The 1470-nt window shown below is 40.8% G+C and overlaps 1 protein-coding gene across 1 annotated transcript; it reads right to left on the bottom strand.

Annotated features, from left to right (window-relative positions):
• Positions 1 to 272: 272 nt before the first annotated feature.
• Positions 273 to 1219, bottom strand: LOC148123026 (olfactory receptor 2L13-like). The gene has a single exon (XM_087897375.1). It carries the CDS (start codon positions 1217 to 1219, stop codon positions 281 to 283), a length of 939 nt encoding a protein of 312 aa, XP_087753501.1. The 3' UTR covers positions 273 to 280.
• Positions 1220 to 1470: the final 251 nt, after the last annotated feature.

The raw sequence follows: 1470 nt of genomic DNA, 5'->3' as shown, positions 1-1470 counted from the left end.
CTATTCGTTTGTGTTAATTTTGTAGAAACAATGAATCAACAGCAGCACAAATCATATCTATATTATAGTGCACTCAAGTATAACTCGGGTTGTGTTAGTATAGTAATTCATTTTCTAATGCCTGTTATTAAAATTGTTGACTGTAATGATGTGAATAAAATATGTTAATGGATTGCCAGATATGTATGATATGTGTGTGGAACACATTATATTTTCTAGTACACAACAGTGCTCTATGACATTTTGCAGGAGAAAATAAAATGGAGCAGTGAGTAAAATATCAAGTTTTTATAAGAGAGAATGTCCCAAAGACTCTTGTCATAGCCCCCAGGACCTCCTTATTCCTCAGACTGTAGATAATGGGGTTGAGCATAGGGGTGAGCAGAGTGAAGAAGACAGCCATAATCTTATCTTCTGTGGGAGAACGGAGACTCCTAGGTTGAAGATTAATGTAGGCAAAAGGTGCATAGTAAAATGTCACCACAGTTAAGTGAGTTGAACATGTGGTGAAGGCCTTTTTCCTTCCCTCTTTTGAGTGCATATGGAAGACAGCAAAAAGGACCCGGCCATAGGAAGCTGTGATGCCAAAAAAAGGAAACAGGAGAAACACAAAGGTGCTCACAAATACTATATCCTCATAAACCGAAGTGTCCATGCAGGCCAGGGGCAACATGACTGGGACATCACAGAAGAAATGGTTAATGGACCTAGAATGGCAATAAGGAATGTGAAAGGCATAGATCGTATGTGCTAAAGAGTTAATGGAGCCAAGTGCCCAGGACCCGATAATCATCTTCAGGCACATCGTTTTGCTCATGCGAATGGGATAATGAAGAGGGTGGCAGATGGCAACAAAACGGTCATAGGCCATGGAAGCCAGGAGCAAGCCCTCAGAACCTGCCATGGTCATAAAGAAAAAAGCTTGAGCTCCACAGCCCAGGAAGGTGATGCTTTTCTGGTCAAAGAGGAAGTTGAATGCCATCTTGGGAACAATGGCAGAGACATCTATCAGGTCCATGAGAGAGAGTTGACTGAGGAGAAAGTACATGGGTGTGTGGAGCCTGGGATCCACACGAATGAGGTGGATCATAGTCGAGTTTCCAAGTAAGGCAACAGAAAACAAGGAGATGATGAGAAGCAAAAGCAACAATCCAACTTGGTTTTGTGGAAACAACCCTAGCAAAATGAAATCACTTGAGCTCTGATTCCATTTCTCCATTAAAATGTTTTGCTTTACCTTTCTTGAAAGGGGAACATGAAAGCAAAATATATTCATTAGATGAAATAAAACAAGAGAGTAAAGGGGAACCGGCTCATAGAAAATGCTTGCACTGAATTGTGGAGCACCATCCTTCTGCCAAACTTACTCTGAAATATGAGCTGAAAGTTTCATCTGTCTTGCCTCTGGTCAAGTTGTCAATACAGAGATACCTGTATGATCAATTTAAAATCAAAAGTGGCAACATGAGT

Source organism: Myodes glareolus, chromosome 2 (genome assembly GCF_982192425.1).
Source record: "Myodes glareolus chromosome 2, mMyoGla1.1, whole genome shotgun sequence".
Taxonomy (NCBI): domain Eukaryota; kingdom Metazoa; phylum Chordata; class Mammalia; order Rodentia; family Cricetidae; genus Myodes; species Myodes glareolus.
This window is presented reverse-complemented; position numbering and strand designations above follow the sequence as displayed.

Excerpts from the sequence above, each read along its gene's own strand:
- LOC148123026 (XM_087897375.1), bottom strand. The coding sequence starts at position 1,219 with ATGGAGAAATGGAATCAGAGCTCAAGTGATTTCATTTTGCTAGGGTTG.